At 63.7% G+C, this 16,476-nt stretch overlaps 1 protein-coding gene across 3 annotated transcripts; it reads right to left on the bottom strand.

The window, feature by feature from the left end:
* Positions 1–2,422: 2,422 nt before the first annotated feature.
* Positions 2,423–6,430, bottom strand: LOC125090218 (uncharacterized). 3 transcript variants are annotated; one of them, XR_007124242.1, is made up of 3 exons: positions 4,883–6,430; positions 4,406–4,535; positions 2,423–3,203 (listed from the first exon to the last, which is right to left on the bottom strand). XR_007124242.1 is itself a non-coding variant. In XM_047712756.1 (2 exons), the coding sequence occupies exons 1-2, from the start codon at positions 5,747–5,749 to the stop codon at positions 3,162–3,164; spliced, it is 909 nt and encodes a 302-aa protein (XP_047568712.1). In that variant the 5' UTR covers positions 5,750–6,430; the 3' UTR covers positions 2,423–3,161. The 3 variants fall into 3 exon arrangements, 2 of the variants coding, with proteins under 2 accessions (XP_047568712.1, XP_047568711.1); XM_047712756.1 differs by lacking the exon at positions 4,406–4,535; XM_047712755.1 differs by lacking the exon at positions 2,423–3,203 and having other exon boundaries at positions 4,357–4,535.
* Positions 6,431–16,476: the final 10,046 nt, after the last annotated feature.

The following is a 16,476-nucleotide window of genomic DNA, read 5'->3' as shown; positions in this document are numbered from 1 at the left end:
CCTCCCCCACTCCGAGCAGCGGCGGGTGGAGGGGTTCGCGCACTCAGGCTGCACGGCGTGGAGTGGGGGGCGCTGGACTGCCGAAGCAACTCGCATCCATTCACTCCTTTTCCTCCGTTTCTCCTCCCTCCTCTCCCCAGAGACCCCTAGTTGGAACTGCTGAGGCTGCGGGCTTCTCCAGCGTTAGGAACCATAGGTCGGTCCGGCGTCCAGCGGCCGCTCAGGGCACGCATTCCGTGGGCTCCCAGCCATCCTGTTACTTGGGGGAATAAAACGAGGGCGTCTCACCAGTTTCGAGATGGGGAGGGGGCCTCCTGGGTGTAGTGGCTGGGCTGGGTTAGGGAGGGGCTTCTGACTAGGATACCTTCGGGTCAGCAGTGGCCCACAGAGCTTGGCTATAGTGACCTCGGTCCCAGGTGACAAAGGCCAGAGGGCCTGGTCCCCTTGAGCAGAATGTGAGCATTCCAGGTCTCTGCCAGCCTCTGACCTCCAGAGGGGCCCCGCGCTCCGGGATCCCCCCAGTAACCCAGCATGGGCCTGGCTTGGGGATGCTGCCACCTTCGCCCCTCCTCCGCCAGGCAGCTGCAGCTCTCCACCTCAGGGGGCCGGGCCCATGGGGGCTTATCTGAGACACCTGTTCTCTGGGGCCCCAGCCCAGATTCCCCAGCAGCAGTCCGGGGAGTGGGAGGGTGTGTTTTAACAGGAACCCCAGGTGAGCCTGCTGTGCAGCACATGGCTGCGGACCACTCTTTAATAAGCTGGCTTCCCGCCCGGGGCATGGGCTTCCGTCCCAGCTCTCCCCTGCAGATGCCAGCGGGTTTGCACAGGGCTTTGTGGGGAACAAGGGCTGTGTGGGGAAGGCACCCAACACACGGCAGTGGCCACTAAGAGGTGATGGGCACTGCTGGAGGACGGAGAGAACCAGGGGCTTATCTGGGCTCCGCGCAGATGGGGCAGAGAGCAAGCAGGGCAGGCCACATAGGGGGGACCTGGGAGGTAATAAGGGGTGTAATTTGGGGAGGCTGACCAATGCGCATGGCCTGGGTCTGACCCCATGGGCTTTGGGGAGCCATGGAAGGTTAGGGAGAAGAAAACATAAGACCAGGAGCTGTCCATATGTGTGGCAAGGGGATACCTGGAGATGGGGAGGTGTGGCCCCTTGGCCGTGGCTACCAAGTCCCAACCAGCAGGAAGAACTGTCCTCGTAGGGGAAAGTGGCCCTGATGCTGGGAAGAGAGTCAAGACTGCTGGAGGAGATAAGCTGGAGGATAGGCTGGAGGGCAGGGGGTGAGCAGAAGGCTACCTCCCACCTGGCACCCTCAGCCCAAAGCCTCCTTGAGCTCCCACCTCGGCACACACATGCACGGCGATGGCCTCCTGGCCGTCCCTTCATCGGTCAGCTCACGCTCATGTATCCAGCACCGACGTTGGCCTTGAAGAAGCACAAGGGCATGGTGTAGACTGGGCCACATGGCACGCAGGGAACAATGGGGTGGACTCTAGGACCTGAGGATGCTGCCCCATGACAGCCAGCAAGAAAGTGGGGACCTCAGGCTTTCACTAGATGGGGGGCGGGGGAGGCTGAATGCTGCCAACCACCAGCGAGTTTGCAGGAAGGCCTGGAGCCTCAGATGAGGGCCGGAGACTCTGAGCAGGGGCCTCACTGAACCCGGGCTCCTGATGTACAGAAAATGAGATAACAAGGGCCTTGTTTAAAGTCACAAGGCATTCGGGGCCTTGTCACGCAGCTAAGGAACATGCCTAGTTCAGACACCGTGGTCAGGGAGGTCTCTGAAGGAGGACCAGGCCCCAGCTGTGGGGAGGCTGGGGGAGATCCTGGCAGGACCGGGAGGGAAAGGCCCCTGTGGCCGGGGGCTGGGCGGCAGGGATGAGGTTGGACCGGGCAGTTGGACGGGACGTCATGAGACAGTTCTGGGTGCTGGGGACTCTGCTGTGTGTTCTAAGCACAGCAGTTTCAGTGGGAGAGATGCGACTGGCCTGGGCCCAGTTCCCTGGATACAAAGGAAAAACTGAGGCTTGGAGAGAGTGAGGGCTTTGTCCAGAGTCAGTGAGGGTAAAACCCAGAGAAGGGAGGAAGCCAGCCTGCCGAGGCAGGTCCTACCCCCACCCCACGAGGAGGGGGTGGTGTCCCTGGGAGTGGCCTGGAGAAGGGGCAGGACCCTCTGCTCCCCGGGTGCCCACTGGAGGCCAGCTGCGGGCCTGGAGGAGGTCCGCACGCAGGGCTGCCCCTCACCTCCCTTACCTCACACCACATACAGAACCACATTAGAGACCTGACCAAATGTCGGAGCTGAGACTGTGAAATACATAGAAGAAAACGCAGGGGGAAATCCTCACAAAACAGGATTTGCCAATCGTTTCTCGGATAGGACACCAAAACCACCAGCAAGTCAAGAAAAAAACAGATAAATTGGGCTTCATCCATGTTAAGAGCTTTTGCACATCAAAGCAAACTAAGGAAGAAAAGATTCCCTGCAAGAGGGCAGGGCTGGGTCTGTGGGGCCGTACCTGCCTTTCTGACCTCGGGACCCATTGTAGGAGGATGGCAGCCTTGTCTTCCGGCTCTGGGGAATGCACGCGGATCACCAGGAGGACCCTGCAGCCCCCTCTCCTCCACCCCAGGCTGGCGTCTTCCACTTCCTCCTCCTGGCTCTGCTGTATTGCTGTCCCTTGGCCTCCCAGTTTCATCCAGGACATACCCCATGTCTCTACGGGGTGGGGGAAGAGGGGGGTCTCTTTGTCGGACTGAGACTTTCCCGGGATGTTCTAGGTAGTAGTGACCTAGCTGGGACACTGGTCCTACTACCCACCTTCAAGGGGCTGCCTTTGCAAGCTCCTCAAAGGGATGGGGCATCCCTCGGACCCTCCCTCCACCCCCCAGCCTGCTCCAGGCTCCTTGGCCCCTGGCCTGACTACAGAGGCACCTTCTAGTGGTTCCAAGCCAGGTCCTGGGCCACATGAAGGTGTTGTGTCCTTCCACATCTGGTCCGTGGTTCCCAAGCTCACTTATCCCTGCCCACCGGGTGGTTGTGTACATTAGAACAGAAGAAAGAGCAAAGTCTTGGGACTTGGCCTGCCTGTGCTGTGACCTGTGGGTTTGATGGCATCTTCCAGCCCCCAAAGAGAAAGGAAGATGGTCATCAGATGCCCGTTGCTGTGAACCACCAAGTCACCACTGTCCCCTACCGGAGACGGCGAGAACAGGCTGGGCAGCGGGCAAACCCCTGCTGCACATGCCTCTCGGTAGCTGGGTCTCTGCTTCGGCGCTGACCCGGCCCGGGAAGAGCAGAGGGACCAGTGTGGAAAATACCTGATTGTCACGAGCGCCGTGAGGAGCAGAGGATAAAGGGATTGGTTGGTGGGGCTAGGCGTCCCCCACTACTGCGCAGAAGGAATCTGGCTCCACAGAGTTTGGCCCCCAGCTCCCTGAAACCCACGGAAAAGGCCACGAGGCAGGTGCACGGGGTCGCGTGGGTGTTCATCCCTTCCCAGTGTTTCGAGCAGAGGCCAAGGGGAGGTTGGCCGTTGCTGTCTTGTTCTCAGATGAGACACGTTTGCTATCGCTGGAGACGGAGGGCTGTCCCTCGGTGTGACACCCCGTGGAGGGCGCTGGCTCCACGTGCCTGCAGGTGCAAACGCCTGTGGCGCCATGTCCAGAGCCCTCGCTCAGCCTGAGCCCCCACATCAAAACGAGGAAGGGATTCTAAGGCCAGAGCCACCACCAGTGTGGGTCCTTGCCCCTGGGCAGCTCAGGCCTGACCATAGCTGTCTTCTACTGCCCCAAACCAGGAGACGGAGACCCCCAGCCTGCTGCCTCCAGACCCCCCACACCACAGCCAGGCGAACCCCCCCACCTCCCCTCCTCCCTGCTCTAAACACAGCCCCTTGGCTGCCTCCCTCAGCACCTGGAAGGCCCTCCCCATCGTGTTACAACCTTCTGGCCCTCTGCCTCCCAACCTGCACCCAGGTAGGGCAGGAATTCAAGATACGCGGAAGGAAGAAGGCAGGAACAACACACCCACCGGGCTGGGGGTGCTCCAGCGCGGCTCCATGTCCTGTGGCCAGCGAGGCAGGTCTGACCCTGGCCCACACTGAGTCACGGGCACCCTCGGACTCGGCTGCTCCTGTCTTAGCTCACCCATCCAGGTAACTAGCGCGTGTGAAGAGGGGACTTTCTACCCCAGCTGGGGACGACCCCCCCCGTGCTGTGCAGCCCCGCACACGGAGTGCAGGCCGGCCGGACTCCTCGCTTGCAGGCAGATACAGTTACCTGCCAAGACTCCGTGCCCACAGGTCCTTTCTTGTTGGGGCTGGACGTGTGGGGGCAGGGCTCAGAGAGAGAGGACAGTAACCACAGAGGCCCGAAGGCGGCCCTTCTCTTCACCTGAGTCAGGAAGGTTTTACTGGGATCCAGGAGCCTCCTTCACACCATGGTTCCGCGGTATTCAAAACGAGCTCCTGGGACCCCAAGAGCCGTCTGTGGACACACGTTCTCTGTGCCCCACCTGGGCATCCTGTGAGGACACCATCGTTGCACGCCCACACCCCGTTCTGGGTACCCCGTCTCCACGTTCTGGGCGCCAGGCCCTGGTGATGCTCAGGACCAAGGACATGCGTGCCTGCAGCCCAGCTGGGTTCTCAGTCACGGGCGGCCTCTCCCCGAGCAGGGGCACGGGCTCAGGGACAGTCACGCTGCCCAGAACCGAGGCAGGGAGGGCGGCTCAGCCTGAGTGCCACCTCCCCTGTGCTCCCCGTTCCCGGGGGCCCTGTCCACCACGGCCTTCCCAGAGCCTGACAGCCAGGTCCGCCCCCTCATGCGCCTGCCCGCTGGCTCCCACCAGGCAGGCCCAGGCTGACTCACCACAGGTGTGCCTTCTCCGGGGAACGCGCTCAGCCCAACGCCCTGAGGTGCCTCCAGGGCTGACAGGCCAGAGAAGAGACGGCTCCGCAAAGGAGGCCTAAAAGACCATGAGATTCTCACGGCTGGGCGGGAAAGGAGGGGCCCCGGGGCTTTCTCACTGGTCAGGGCAGTCTTCCTGGAGGAGGCAACATCTTGGCAGGTGCTGAGCGGGTCTGGAGGATGATGGCAAGGGACACAGTCCCGGATGAGGTGCCAAGTGATTCCGAAGGGCCAGGGTAGGAGAATCGGGAAGGGCGTCCCGCAATGGGGCGGGGGCGGGGGAGATGGGAAGTGTTTTAGGAACGGGGTGGACCTGGAGCCCCACCTACTGGTAGGTCGCAGGGTGTGCACAACAGTTTGGAGAGGGCGGGACCCACGGGAGACCAGCTCCCTGGCTCCTGGCAGAATCGGGGGAGGAATTTGGCGGCCTGCTCGCGGAAAAATAGAGAGTCTGACCAGTGGAGGAAGGCCTAGGACTTGTGCTTGAGAGCAGGAAGAAGAGGACAAGTCAAGGGTGACCCCACCCAGCCTTGAGGCTGGGCAGCTGGCCATGGCAACACCCTGGGGATGCTGGGGTCTGCAGGTTTGTGGGATCAGGGGTGGGCAGGAGCCCAGTTTGGGGCCCTTTGAGTTCTGGGTACCACAAGACACGCCCGGAGATGCAGACCTGGGCCTCCTCACGTGCAAGGAGGCAGGGCTCCCCAGGGGAGGGAGCACGGTGTTGGGGCGCAAGGTCTGCGTTGGATGGCCGTGGTCACCAGCACTTAGGGCTTGTGGCTGGGGTCCTGTGGAGGGACCCACGGAGCCGTGGGGGCAGGGGTGCACCATGGAGGAGAGCCAAGCAGAACAGTGGGGTGAAGGCTGCGGGAGGCTGGGCGATACTGGAGTGGCCCTGTTGGGGTTTAGCCTTGAGAGCCCCTTCCTATAAGACGCAGACGTTCCCCTCTGACGTATCCACACCAGAGAACTGAACCCGGGCACTGCCAGGGGAGGTCTGCACGTGCTTGCGGGATTCTCCAGGCAGAGTGCGGGAGCCACACCCCCCTTCGTGGGCGCAGATGCGGGTCCGCAGCCCGGCCGCCGGACTGGACAACCGACAACCGCGAGGCCACACGAGGTGGGAAGCGCTGACGCCCGCCGCCACCGGGACCAACCTGCAGCTCGGGGAGGGACAGAAGCCAGGAGGCCACGCGGGGTAGGATTCCAGGCGTGCGAAATGTCTAAAGACAGGCCCAGGCCGGTGGTTCTGGGCGGCTGGCGGTGGGGGCCGTGGGCTTGGCAGGCGCAGCTTCCTTCTGCGGGAAGCCCGTGTCCTGGTACCTCCTGGCGCTGTTCACACACCCAAGGCCGCTGACCCGTTTGCTTGAGAACTGGTCACGGGGCCAACGATCATGTTATCACGTACCCTTACTGTGCCGATGATGAGGACACAAAAGCCACTCACATCTTGTCAGGACCACCCAGTGGGGTTGCTGGTAACTTGAGGACGCCAGCTCAGGGCTGCGGGGTGCCGGCTGGTGGGGGGACAGGAAACCGGTCCTGGAGCCCAGAGCCACCAGCTGGGGAGCGGGGGAACAGGGTCGGGGAGGGAGTTCTGTCTGGGTTCTGGACGGGAGCAGCTGGAGGTGTTTAGCAGCTGATGACCAGGGCACTCAATGCAACGCACTAAAAAGACCCCATTTCTGGGGCTCCAGGATGGCTCAGTCGGTGGAGCATGTGACTCGATCTCGGGGTCGAGTCTGAGCCACACGTTGGGTGTGGAGGTTACTTAAAAAAAAAAAAAGGAACAGCTACTAAGTAACCTAAGTAAGCCTGGAGAACTGGCTGGCGGAGGAAAACCAGAGACCAGTGTCTCACAGGACAGGGACGGAGATAAACAGGGGGAAACAGAAGCCCACCCAGGGTGAGTTGGAGACTGGGGGTGGGGAGGCGGGGCAGGGCCCAGGGGGCACGGGGTGGGGTTTCCCCAGGGCAGGGCCCGTGACAGGAGAATCTGGGGAGCCGATGCTAACCCCACTGCCCCCGAGGCACTCACCGGTCCCGGTTCCCTGATCAGTCAGGCCGTGTGTGCCCCGGCTGGGTTCTCACAGCTTCTGCGTGGGATTCAGCTGTGTCCCCCAAATCCATGTGCTCAGGTCCCGACCCCCCGTGCCACTGCGTTTGGAGGCAGGGCATTCCGCAGGACATCAGGGTTAAGTGCGGTCACAGGGTGAGCCCCTGATCCTGGTGAGAAGAGGAAGAGGGATGTCAGCATCTCTCTCTGTGCGAAAGGTGTCTGCAGGCCAGGAAAGGCCTAACCCCCCCAGGGCCCCGTTCTCGGAATTCCCGCCCCAGGACTCCGAGGAATGTCTGTTGCTTAAGCTGCAGGCTGTGGCCCCTGTTGTGATGGCCAGCCGGGCAGACCGAGACACCCTCCCCGTGGCTCCGAGGCCTGGAAAGGTGCTCGCGTGCCTGATGGTCACTGCGTGCCTGCGTCCAGCCCAGCGGCGCCTAGCCTGGGGCTGCCGTCTAGATGGTGCCCTCTGGCGGCCTACGGTGGGAGCGAGAAGGGGCGGGGGCGGGGTGGGGTAGCTCCTGGCAGCAGTGTGGGCAGGTGGCGGAGGGGCCCCCCTGGGCAGGGCCACCTTTCGTCCCGGTCGCAGTTCAGGTGCTTAGTAGGCGGCAAGAGCAGGCACAGGGTGTGGGGTTCTGAGACGGGGGTACTCTGAGAGGGCTCGGACTGGGGGAGCCCCGCTGACGGACTGCCACGTCCTCCAGGAAGGAAGGGGCTCCCGGAGCCAGGCAGGAGGGACCCACAGCAGGAAGCAGGAACGTCCTACCACCGCCAGATGCCCGAGGCTGGGCGCCAGGCTGCGGCAGGGCCCCTGCATGGCTTGGGATCGGGACAGGTCTGCTGGCTGGAGTGGGGGTGTGGCACGGGGGAAAGGGGTATGGGGGAAAGGGCCCAGCCTGGGCCCCAGCCCCGGAGACCCTGCGTGCTGACTACTCGGGGAGTCTGCAAGGGCCACAAGCTGCAGAGACAGAGACAGAGATCTAGGGCCGAGCCTACCCTGACTGGCTGTGAGACCCTGATAAGTCATGGCCTTCACGGGGCCAAGTCATCAAGCCTGGGCATCGGGTCACGGGTGCTGGCCTGGACCTGCAGCAGATTCGTGCTCTGGGCGCCCCCAAACCAGCAGGTGACGAAGGCGTTGTCGCTCGATAACTGGGTTATCAAGTGTGGCAGGAGAGGCAGGAGAGACAAGGTTTGAGTCATCCTTCAGCCTGGAAGGGGGGTCTCGACATGCCCCGCAGCGCCGCATCCTAAGAGCTTCCTCGGTGAATCACGCCCCGGCAGGCCTGTCTTACCAGATGTGCCTCCCGCCCACAGCCACGGCGCCGCCAGCGTAGAGGACCCGCGGAGCGCTCCGCAGGTCGGCCGTGGGTGCCCACCACTGCCCTGCCCACCGTCCCTCCTTTCTGACTAGTGTTACCAGCCACATTCCACGGGCCGGGGCTGCTGATCTGACCTAGCACGGACACCGGCATCCAGGCATCCGCGGATGCGTGCAGGGACTAGCCCGGTGGTCTGCAGCCTGACCCTGTCCAGCCCTCCCTGGGATGTCCCCCTGCCCCTGATTTACGGACTCCGCCGGAGCTGGGGAGAGGCTTTGCCAAGGGCGTGTCCTTTACCTCTCGCAGCCGGAGGTGGGAAACCCGACGCTCCCGCTGCCCCTCCCCAAGCGCGGGCCGGAAGAGGTCTCGGCTGCCCTGGATGGACAGCAGCGGGGCTCAGTCCAGGAGCGAGCCTGGCTTTCCCGCGCTGACTCCGGGGTGAGGTCTCTGTGGCTGACCCGTCGTGCACTCCGGCTGGCGCCGCACAGACGTCGGGTTCTGCCCGGGCCTTCACCGCACATCGGAGCCCGTCTGCGGAGGAGACGCGGAGCCGGGAAGCGGGCGCGGGGTATGGGGCGCTCGGGGTCGGGACCCTCCAGGAGCAGTGCTCTCTGCCTCGTCCTGCAGCCGCGCGCCCTCACCAGCGGGCCGTCTTGTGTTGGGGGGTGGGGGGCGCACACGGAGTGCCCATTCCGCACCGGCGCCCTCCCCGCCCAGCGCCCGGTCAGACCAACACACACCCTGCCCTCCAAGCGCCCCTGGGAAGCCTGGTGCTTTGGGGGACGGCCGCGCAGCTGCCCCCAAGCTGGGCAGAGCGGGGATCCAGTGGGGACCCTCCCAGGGCAGCGGGGCCTGAGCCCAGAGCCGCGTCAGCGGGTGGGCTGTGGCGTGTGGGGACATGGGACAGGCTTCCACCGGGACGCGGGGCGCTGACCTCAGCTCCCTGAGCGCCCTAACCTGCTCTCCTGTGCTCTGCGCCAGGACACCGGAGCGCCCTGGCCTCCGCGCCCCGACCTGCGTCCTTGACCTGCGCCCCCTGACCAGCCCGTACTGCCGTCGGCTTCATGACCCGCGCCCCTGACCTGCGCGTACTGACGTCGTCATGACGTACGCCCCTGACCTGCATGTCCTGACGTTGGCGTCGTGACCCGCGCCCCTGACCTGCGCGTACTGACGTCGTCCTCGTGATGGATGCCCTGACCTGCACGTGACGTACGCACTGACCTGCACGTACTGACGTTGGCGTCATGACCTACGCACCTTGACCTGCACGTACTGACGTCGTCGTCATGACGTACGCCCTGATCTGCACGTACTGACGTCGACGTCATGACCCGCGCCCCTGACCTGCACGCACTGAAGTCGTCGTCATGACCTGCGCCCCGTCACCTGCATGTACTGACGTCGTCCTCATGACGGATGCCCTGACCTGCACGTACCGACGTTGACGTCATGACCTACGCCCCCTGACCCTCATGTACTGACCTCTGCTCCCTGACTGCGCGCACACTGACCTGTTACGACTTAAACAACGGGCTTGCAGTACCTCCTCGTGGCCACACGGGGGCGGCAGGATCCGAGCGTCGGGGCAGGAGGGGCGTGGCCCAGCTGCGCTGCAGGTGGGACCAGGTCCCCTAACACCTGGCTGCAGTGCGCGGCGGCTGGGCTCCCGGGACTCCCAGGGTGGCGATCGGCGGGCGCTGCAAGCTCCATCCACCGCGGACTCGAGCTTCTCCGACGGCCTCGAGGGGCTCCAGAAGCCGCTTCCGTTTGTGAGCTGGTGTGCGCGGGTGCGAGCAGGTGCGTGAGGGTGTGCGCGGCTGTGTGCAAGTGCGAGTGGGCGAGCGGGTGTTTGCACGTGTGTGCAGGTGCGAGCAGGTGTGCGGGTGCGTGTGTGCGCGGGTGTGAGGTTGTGAGCAGGTGCGCGCGCGTGTGTGCAGGTGCGTGCGGGCTTGGCGGGGGGTGGGCACTCGCTCGGTGGAAGGCGATTTTGGAGCTGACCCCGCACTGGCCAAGCTTTTGCAGGCACAGGTAGAGGCTAGGCCGCTGGCCCCGCTGCACACTCCTGTCGATCTCGCTCAGGGTCCATCTCCGCACTAGCCTTGCCACAGCCCGGGAGCCCAGGGACGTTCGTCTCTCTGTCGCGTCATATTCGCGGTGCCTAGGACCTGACCGAGGCTGGCTCCGCGGGGAGTGTTTGAGGGAGGAGTGAGCCCGCGAAACCCTTGCCGGAAGGTCCATAGGGAGTGGGCTGAAGGGGGCCCAGGTGCATCTTCGCCCCACGGTTCTCACCGCGCTTCTGGTCCGAGCTGTGCTGCGGTCTCGTCCGCATGGCTCTGGTGTTCCCGTCCTCCTCCCACTGCAGGAACCAAGGCGCAGAGGGACAGGCCAAAGGCCCCTGCTGCTTGTGCCGGGTGTTAAGTGCGAGACTTTGTTTAGTTAAAGGTATCATTTCTTTATTTAAGAGAAAGAGAGAACGCACAAACTCGGGGAGGGACAGAGGGAGAGACAGACTCCATGTGGAACAGGGAGCCCAACATAGGACTCGATTCCACGACCCTGTGATCATGACCTGAGCTGAAGGCAGAGGCATAACGACTGAGCCACCAGGCGCCCCCAAATCCCAGGCCTTCACCACACATCGGAGCCCGTCTGCGGAGGAGACGCAGAGCCGGGAAGCGGGCGTGGGGTCTGGGGCGCTCGGGGTCGGGACCCTCCAGGAGCAGTGCTCTCTGCCTCGTCCTGCAGCTGCGTGCCCTCACCAGCGGGCCGTCTTGTGTTGGGGGGGGAGGTGTAAACGGAGTGCCCACTCCGCACCGGCGCCCTCCCCGCCCAGCACCCGGTCAGACCAACACACACCCTGCCCTCCAAGCGCTCCTGGGAAGCCTGGTGCTTTGGGGGATGGCCGCGCAGCTGCCCCCAAGCTGGGCAGAGCGGGGATCCAGTGGGGACCCTCCCAGGGCAGCGGGGCCTGAGCCCAGAGCCACATCTGCAGGTGGGCTGTGGTGTGTGGGGACATGGGGACAGATTTCAGCAGTGACACCTGGACAGGGACTGGGGATGCTAAGAGGCCTCAAGACTGGGATCCACCCTTTTCCTCTTCCTCTCTGGGGCTTCCAGAGGCTGCCCCAGTGGAAGGAAGGCCACAGAGGTGGGCCACCTCCTGGTTTCCCTTCCTTTCTCTCTCTCCCTGCTCCAGGGACATGGGGGAGGAGGCAGGGACCACCAGTAGGACAGTTAGGGGCAACTGGAGAGTGTAGTGACCTCGGGTGGCCGGCCTTGTGCCCAACCTGGCTGTGGGCCTTGGGGCCAGGTCTCCCGCAGTGACCGCCACGCACCCCCATCCCGGAGGCCACTGTGGGCCCAGGAGCACAGGGAAGGGCCTTCTCCATCCTGGGCTGCCTTCCCTCACCCCCACGATGCCATTCCTTTCTTGGCTCATGGGTGGGGAGATGTGCTGCAGCTGCAGCGTCCCCCCAGAATGAGTTCTGCACCCCTGCCCCGTGGAAACCAGGTTTGGCCCCATGACTTGTCCGCACCCCGGGGGGAACCGAAGCAAGGCCTGTCGCTTCAGAGTGGGAGCTTTTGGAGCCGGCTCTGACTCACCCTCCCTCGGCCACAGGATGCGTGTCAGCGGAGACTTCTGGAGAGAGGGCAGGTGACCCTCCTGCCTCCCTTCTGCCTGCTGGCCAACCCTCTCCCTCGGTCTCTGAGGGACAGCTGCCCCGGTCCCGCATGGCGGCCCACCCCGCACTCGAGCCAGCACACCCACCGAGGCCGCCCACACAGGCCCCCATCACGGGGCACCCTGTCCACCTCCCGGTCCTCACCGGGGAGCCCCAGGCTCTCACCAGAGAGAGGTGTGGAAGGTTCTAGAGCGGACCTCGTTCCTGGTGGTCTCCAGCTTCTCGAGCCACCGGTGCTCCCCGGCGTGGGGCACCTCAGTCCACCTTCAGAGCCAGCGTTGGCGGCCAGTCCGCATACCAGGGCCCCTCTGTCCCCCTGGAGCTGGGCTGTTTTCACCTCGAGGTCCACCAGCCACGTGTTGCTGGGTCTCTAGCAGCAGCCCCTGACCCCGGTGTCCTCCGGCTCACAGCGGCTCCCGACGAGCAGTGCTCCTGCGGGCACGTGGCCTGCGGCCTGCTGGGTTCGAGGCGGCTTAAGATAAAATCAGGTTTTGAAGACGGACAAGCACATACGATACTGGGATCAGAGAGGGACACCTGCAAGGCACAGACGACCCTCCCAGCGGCATCAACTGGCAAAGGAGAGATGAGGGGAAAGAAAATCAGGCATGAGTTCTGGGGAAGAAAAAGTGTTTTTAATGAGTATAGCCTCTCGTCCTCTTTGATTTTTATTTCTCTAGTGAAACTTCTTAGGTTTTCATTAACTCTGTTTTCTTTTTTTTTTTAAACATTTTATTTATTTATTTGAGAGAGAGAGAGAGACAGTGAGAGAGAGCATGAGCGAGGAGAAGGTCAGAGGGAGAAGCAGACTCCCCGTGGAGCTGGGAGCCTGATGCGGGACTCGATCCCAGGACTCCAGGATCATGACCTGAGCTGAAGGCAGTCGCTTAACCAACTGAGCCACCCAGGCGCCCATTAACTCTGTTTTCCTTTCCTCGTGGTGCAGTTTGAACACCTGCTGTCTGGGGCCACCGCCAGCCCCTGCTCAGGCTGAGACCAGGGAACCCCCCCAGCCCCACCCCCCGGCCCCCCGAGTCCCGACTGAAGCAGGAGCGTGAGCCCGCGGGAGGGGAGGTGCTCCAGGCCGAGCCAGCCCAGGGCCAGCGGAAAACCCCAGCGCCAGCCTCCGGGGGACCCCGGCAGCTTCCTCTCAAGCTGGGAGCTTCCAACAGCCCCCCAGGGACCCCAGTGTTCTGGGCAGGAGGTCCCCCACGGGACCTGTCACCGGTGCAGCTGAACATAAAGCCTCAGTATGCAAATGGGGTGTTCCCCGGGAAGGAAGGTTTGCAAATGGGGCGTTCCCCCCGGAAGGAAAGAATGAAGGCATCATTGGCGAGGAGACCCTCCCCCCGCCCCTCCGGTCTGGATATTTCCAGTTCAAGCCCCAGGGGACGCATCTGGTGATTCCGTGTGAAAATATTTTTTAAACGTGCCACCCTCCAAGAGGCGGTGGGTTTACGTGACCTGGGGCCGCTGAGCACACCCACACACACAGTCCTGACCAGGGGTTTAGGAGGTCCCTGAAATGTCACAACTGGCTGAGCGGCTCTGCCCAGGCTGGGGTCCGCGGGTGTCTGGAGGGGCTCCTGTCCGCCGCTGCGGAAGGGAGCCGGACCCCTAACCCCGCCAGGTTCTTCTAATTAGCCGGCCCCGCCCCCTTCCTGGGTGGGCTCCTGGCTGCCCTCCGGTGGGCTCCGGGGGAACTGCAGGTCACGTGAAGCCCGGCAAGGTGGCTCCAGGAGTCCTGGCCCCCTTCGGTGAGTGCCACCCGCTCCGGGAGCAGGTGCCGGCTGGCCGTGGGATGGCCGAGAGCAAGTCAGCCCTGCGCCCGCCTCCCCGGGGCGGACCCCCGCGAGGGCTGTGCGGGTGGGGCCGGGGGCCCAGGGTCGGGGCGTCTCAGGGCAACCGCCGGTCTTGGGGGTCTCGGTGCTTCAGGCCATGGCCACCAGGCGGACCGCCCAAGCTAATGGGGTCTTTGCCTGTCATTGCATGGCGACCCACCTCCAAGGGCCTTCAGGGTCAGGAGGGTGTCATTCTGTGGCTGATCTGGGGACTGCTCAGCGAGGCTGGGGCTGCGGGGCACACACTGGCTTGGGAGGGTCGCAGGTCCACACTCTCCTTCCCACCAGCCCCTGCCCGGGACCTGAAGATTCCCGCCACATGGTGTCCTCCCCCTGCCCTGAGCCATGGCCACCTTCCCTGGGGGCAGTTCTGTCCCCTGGACAGATGGTGGGGAAGGGAGAGAGTGGCCTCAGTTCTCTGGGGGAGTCTCGCCATCCCTTTGGAGCCAACTCTCCAGAACCAGACCTTGTGGAAGGTACCGGGTAGGGCGGGCGGGTCAGGCGAGATCCATGGGCATCCCCAGGTCCCAGGTGGCACTGGCCTTCCCTAGCCGGAGTTCTCAGCCTCAGGGAGAGAAATCCAGCAGCTAAAGGGACTGCACTGGGGGGGCTCATCCCGGCTGGAGCTGGACCCTCCGTCCCTTTCTTGCAGTCTGTCCTGCAGTGTTCGGGGTTGGGCCACCCGGCCCCTGAAGGTTGGACGCCCGTCTGCCTCCAGGACGTGGACCCGCTCGCCGGTGTCCGGGCTCCTGTGCCAGTGTCTGCAGCAAGACCCACAGCCTCCCTGGGAAGATTTTGCCTCAGCAACTGAGGAGCTGGGACCTTGGTGGGTCACCCACACTCCGCGAACCTGGGTTTCTTCCCCTGAGAAGACCTAGGACCCCTGTCTGCCCTCCGACTGTGGTCCAGAGTCCAGGTGGGATGCGGCGGAGGGACTTGCCTGCCCAGAGCAAGTTTCCAGTTCCTGAGGTCTGGTCCAGAAACGCCCTGTCCAAAACCCTGGCATCACAGCCCACCCACCCCGGGGATCCCAGAAGGGGCTGCAGGGAGCCACGTGCCATGAAGGCCCAGCCTCCCAGCCCCTTGTCCTTCACCACCTTGTCTCCCTAACACCCGCAGGTGTCCACGGTATCACCCCAGCCGGTGGACACGGAGTCAGCCCGGCCCTTAGTGGCCCATCGGCCAAGTGCCAGCAAGTGGGCTGCAGGACTGGTCACTTATGGGACCACCGCAGACCCAGGGGCCTCAGGACCCTGAGGTCAAGAGTCCTGTGATCCACCAGCGGAGTCCGCCAGGAACCCCTCGTGTTTTAAATGAGAAATTGATTTGAACTGCCAAACTCCCAGAAACCAACACATGCGGTTCGTGGGTGCGCAGGAAGCCCCGGGGCTTGCGGACGTGCTGTAGGGCCTCAGGCTGACCGCGGGGGGCGCGGACATCGCCCTGCTGAGACTGGAGCCCCCCCCCCCCCCCGCCGGCTCTCTCTTAGGTTGTCAACCTGGTGTCCCTCCCGGCGGCCTCCCTGAGGGTTCCCTGGAGGAAGATGTGCTGGGTGAGCGGCTGGGGTGACATCAGACTCGGAGGCAGGGCAGCTGGTGCGGGCTGCTCTTCACCCCAGCGCCGCCTGGGGTCCTGCTGGCCCGCAGGGGTGAGCCGGGCGGAGTGTTGGGTGGGGGCCGCCGGAGGACGCAAACCGGGGGACTGTTTCACATGTCATGTGAACCTGTTGGTGGAAAACCCACGCTCAGCATTTTCGGGGACTCTCATGTCTAGCTGGGGCACTTCGAACACATCCTAGGCAGGGTAAAGCATTCCAGAACGTCCGCTGAGACTGCCATCCCTGCCGTCCCTGCCGTCCCCGCCGGCTGCTCCGACCCGCCGCTGGGGCAATTCTCCCCGGCCCGTGGGCGTGAGACTCCCCCCAAGGCCAGCTTCCCTCCGCCTTCAGTCAGGCACCCCAGGCCGCCTCGGTCCTCGGAGGGAACACCAATGTCCTCACCTCCAGGTGCAAGCCTCCTGTCCCCAAGGGTGTCCCTTTGTCCTGAGGAGAACCGGTGACGGCAAATAGGAGAGGAGGGAGATGGGGGTGCCGAAGATCCCCACTCTGGGAGTCAAGAATGGGGTTCTTTTGTTTTTAAAGATTTTGTTTGTCAGTGAGAGAGAGAGCAAGCAGGGGGAGCCACCAGCAGAGGGAGAAGCAGGCTCTCGGATGAGCAGAGCCCGATGTGGGGCTCCATCCCAGGACCCTGGGATCACGACCTGAGCCGAAGGCAGACACTCAACCGACGGACCCCCCAGGCGCCCCAAGCTCGGGGTTCTTTACCACAACCCTCCAGGGACTTGCCCGACGCCCAACCTTCCCAGACACCTTCCCTGCGACGGAGCCTAAGTCACCCCCACCCCATTCGTCCCCGCTCAGTTCCTGCATTGTCTCAAAAGATCACATCCTCCAACCCAGACTGGGGCAGACCCTCTGTCCCTTTTGTTCCTGGTGCTCTCACGGCCCTGTGCCTGGCACAGGGCTGGGCTCAGTAAATGTTTTTTGATTGACTGACGGACCAGTAATCAGCCTTGGAGCCAGGAGGGGGAGAAACTCAGCACCGTCCACCAGCTGCAGCCCAGGAGATCTGCCAGGTCTCCGGTGGGGAAACCG

Source organism: Lutra lutra, chromosome 18 (genome assembly GCF_902655055.1).
Source record: "Lutra lutra chromosome 18, mLutLut1.2, whole genome shotgun sequence".
Classification (NCBI taxonomy): Eukaryota; Metazoa; Chordata; class Mammalia; order Carnivora; family Mustelidae; genus Lutra; species Lutra lutra.
Note: the sequence above shows the minus strand (reverse complement) of the source record. Positions and strands in the feature narration are given on the sequence as shown.